Source organism: Aplysia californica, unplaced genomic scaffold (assembly GCF_000002075.1).
Source record: "Aplysia californica isolate F4 #8 unplaced genomic scaffold, AplCal3.0 scaffold00492, whole genome shotgun sequence".
In the NCBI taxonomy this organism is placed as follows: domain Eukaryota; kingdom Metazoa; phylum Mollusca; class Gastropoda; order Aplysiida; family Aplysiidae; genus Aplysia; species Aplysia californica.
In genome coordinates, this window is record NW_004797762.1 from 166841 (window position 1) to 171171 (window position 4331).

A 4331-nucleotide genomic window follows, 5' to 3' on the forward strand; every position below is an offset into this window, starting at 1 on the left:
AGAGCCGGCCAAAACAAATAACCATCATAAATTCTATTAATTAATGAGTGTTGAACAGCAATGGCAATAATGCTCTGAGATCTGTGGTTGGAAGGCAAAAAAAAAAATTTCAAGTTCAGGCAGTTTGAGTTTGGCAACATGAAAAGTGTTGTAAGTGTCCTCATGTGACTGATTGTCGTTGTAGCTTAAAAAGTATAATTATTGTTGATATTTCTGTGGCTTAGAGAGAGAGTTAGAGACGATATATTTTTAACACCTCATAACTTTTGTATTTCTCCAGAAAGTGCATTGTGCAGCTGCCAATGTTTCAAGCCCCACTGTTCAAGGACTTCGGTCAGCTTCATCTGTGCGACCATTTCAGATAACACATCTTGATCATTTGGTTCTCACTGTGAAAGATCTAGAAGCAACAGTGGATTTCTATACTCGAGTTCTTGGAATGGAAGCAACTACTTTCAAGGTATAATGTTCGTCGCATAATGAGTAGATAACTTCGCTTTGATTATTTTGTACTTTTTATTTATTTCTTTATTTTGGCTAATTGAAATAGTCACCAAACTTGTTTGCGGTTAATTAGCGAGTACCGCATTTTATGTTCAGTTTGAATCAATATGTTATCATGACTAACAATTTGAACAATTTCTGTACCCTTTGATCATGGTTTTTAGTATTGCAGTGTTTGATGTATTTCTAGTTCATGATTAGCCATTTCAGCTCTTAAACGAGCATTCTTTTTCATGTGTGATGAAAACATTATATCTAGTCTTCATCGTTGTCATTGTCTTTCTCACCCTGGATCAGGATATAGGCCACGAAAAAACACTTTCCGCCTTTCCCTATCCTAGGCTAGTCGCTTGAAATCACTCCAGGTCTTCCCACTTTTCTGTACATCCATTTCCGTGACTCTTTTTCATGTTCCACATGGTCTTCCCCTTAAATATCTAGGCTTAGTTCATTGTATTTTATAGCCTTGCTACGCATTCTTATATTATGCTTAAAACATTCACGGTCTCAGGCTTAATTGTTTCCTTTTATATCAGGGCGGACGCAAGGCACTTAACTATGGTGAGCAAAAGATCAACCTCCATGAGAGTGGAAAAGAATTTGAGCCAAAGGCTGCCAAACCCACTTCAGGCTCTGCAGATCTGTGTTTCATCACAAAGACTTCTCTGGATCAAGTTGAAGAACACTTGAAGGTGTGTCTATTATTATTTTGGGTATTATTATCATTATTATTTTTACAACAGCATAGAGGCGTGGAAAATTCAGTAGCATGTGTGCCATTTTCTTATGAGACAATGAAACAAGATAGAGCCCTTCCATTTTTTGTTACAGTTTTTGAGTTAACTGGGGGGGGGGGGGAGGGGGGGGTTCTTGTAGAAAAAGTCATGTCTTCCTGGGTGCTGAATGGTCAGTCAGCTAAAGAATGCAACCAGAATGTGTTATGACAGTGGGCTCTACTTCAGCTGATATGGTGGTTATACCAATCCTGAACTAATTGTGGGTGGTTGGCGGGTGCTCTGGTGTGGTTTGCTTCTTCTTTCCTATCAAACGTCTATCGTCCTTATCCCCCCTTTTTCTTTTTTATGTTTGTTACTCTCTTGTGACCGCTCTAATCTTCTGGCGCTCATATGACCTTATGCAGTTGCGAGCATCGTAAAACTTTTACTAAAACTAAAACTAATTGTTTCGTAGTTCATTTTAATTCATCAAACCCAAGCAGCGGCTCCCAGCTGCCAAAACTTCTTCCCAAAATGGCAAGTGACCGCTCCCCGCAGCCGGGATGGTGCACATAAGTAAACTTGATTTTCTCATTATTGAAATAGCAACGAATGAGAATTAAATTTTGTACAAAGTTTTCTCTAAAGGAAGCTGCTCTTGTTTGTCTTTGTGTTTATGTTTGTTCTTTGTCTTGAGTCGAGGCACATGTTGGGAAAGTTGTAGTGTTTGTCAAGTCATTGTATACAATATTTTTAAAGTATTAACTTTGTCAAACTGTGGAGATCAATTCCAGGGTCAATGAGTTATAAAGCAAAGTCAACTGAAAATAGTAGTAAAATTTTCAGAAAGCGCTATTTTTTTTCTTTTGTGTAATACAACAATTCTCTTCATTTGGTGAGACTCTTTTGCTGAGAACTGAGTGCTGTTACTTTTTGGGAGATTGATACTTGAGGGTAAAGTGACTAAAGTGGGTGGTTGGCAGGTGCTCTGATTTGGTTTGCTTCTTCTTTCCTATGAAACATCTATCGTCCTTATCTCCCCTTCTTCTTTTTTATGTTTGTTACTCTCTTGTAACACCTGTAATCTTCTGGCGCTCATATGACCTTATGCAGTTGCGAGCGCCATAAAACCTCTACTAAAACAAAAAGTTACTAAACACATTATTTAGTGGTGAAGGTAGAATGCAATGGGAGAGACACTCAATAGTGAAATACACCAGAATAGGAATACTTAGTAGCAGTTTAGAGTAATGTAGACTACTAGTAAAGGTAAATCGCTTCTTTATTGAACCAAGCTAAAAATGAATTGTTGCTTTTTAACTCACTGGCTATCTGCCATAATATTGTCTTTGATGCCCCCTGAGTGCCTGATATTTCAATGTGTTTTCCAAGCAATCATTGTGACAAAACTAACCGACGTAAACTCACAAAACTTTGCTCACTTATTTAATGGAGATAATAAAGATTGTAAGACAACAAACAGAATGCAATTTCCTTCTTTCAGCTAATTTTTAGAAACTAAATAGGTCTGGAAATTGCCGTAAGAATCATGGTTTGGTGAGTGCTCTGGTGTGGTTTGCTTCTTCTTTCCTATCAAACATCTATCGTCTTTATCTCCCCTTCTTCTTTTTTGTGTTTGTTACTCTCTAACACCTCTAATCTTCGATACTTATATGGCCAAGTGTTGTAAAACTCTTACTGAAACTAAAGAAAATCTTACCAATCTTTTAGTAATTCAAATAATCCTGGAATCTGACAACTGGTGGAGACATAAGCCAATTACTATATTTGGTTTAAATTAGATTGTTCTGCGCATATTTTCTTCATTGAATAATGGTGGCATTAAGGTAGTATTGTCTTGCTCGGTTCCTTGTTTATTTAAGTCAACCTTTGTTTGTTTTCTGTCTTTTGAAGGCTTGTGCTGTTGACATCATTGAAGGGCCCGTGGAGAGGACAGGAGCAGTTGGCAGCATCAGATCTGTGTACATTCGGGATCCAGATGGAAACCTCGTGGAGATTTCTAACTACCTACACATGATGGACAGATTATAGTGTGCATATTTATGTCTTCTTCTGATCACATATTTATGTCTTCTTCTGATCACATATTTATGTCTTCTTTTGATTACATATTTGTGATTTTTACTGATCACATATTTATGTCTTCTACTGATTACATATTTATGATTTCTTCTGATCACATATTTATGTCTTCTACTGGTCTCATATTTCTGACTTCTACTGGTCACATATACAAATTTATCAGTTGCAAGGTGCAAGGTGGTGTGAATATCTCTTCCCTTTTAGTCTTTTGGTTTATGAATCTAAATATTGGTGTAAATAGAGGATAAGAGGATAGCTTTGTTTGCCATGAAGAAAAACAAAAACTGGTATCTCAGTGTTGTGTGCTATTTACTACCCAGCAATTTTTGTAGGTAAATTATGTGAAAATCCGGACACCTTTGTTATAGTTTTCAAATGATGCCAAACTTATATATTTAAGAAATTGACTTCTTGACATCCCTATACTATACTGTATTAAGACTGATGGTCTCTCAGCACTTGTAGAGTTAAAGTTGTGCACTGGTATCTCTATACGGAGGTATAATAGAATACTGCCTGCGATTAATCAAAATGTGAAGTGTCTACAAGTGTTATGCATCTGTTGTTACTTTTAATGTAGGTAGCGTAAACACGGCCTTGTGGGCACTTGCCGCCTTCCGACCGCGTGGTATCGGTGAAATCGCTGTAATTCCGATCGCTGTTTCTTTGCTCTTTCGCTATAAAACACCAAATATCGTACACCTCGTAAAAGTTCAGCTTTTCCTCGTTACAATGGTGTAAGTTGTTTATATGTTCGATTATTAGGAGCTGGAGAATCGCCGACGAAAGCGAAGCCCCTTGCGGTCGGAATGCGTGGTTGGCCGGTTCAAAAATTGACACGCATGCATTCAAATGCTTCGCGGAACGAGCGATGATTAAATACCGTCTTTTCATTGGCGAAGAACTGTAGAGCTTTAAATGGGCTTTCCCGTGGTATATATTTGGCCCTTGGCGTTTAAATAGAAAGCTTTTAAAAATGCTGTCAAAATGTTTAAAGATCATTTTTTA

The 4331-nt window shown here is 37.5% G+C and overlaps 1 protein-coding gene across 1 annotated transcript; it reads left to right on the forward strand.

Annotated features, from left to right (window-relative positions):
• Positions 1 to 280: 280 nt before the first annotated feature.
• LOC101856913 (glyoxalase domain-containing protein 5) lies at positions 281 to 3591 on the forward strand (the record flags this gene model as incomplete). Its single annotated transcript, XM_013086689.2, is given in 3 exon segments — positions 281 to 460; positions 1041 to 1196; positions 3135 to 3591. Coding segments are annotated over 3 exon segments (474 nt in total), but the record flags the coding sequence as incomplete, so codon positions are not given.
• Positions 3592 to 4331: the final 740 nt, after the last annotated feature.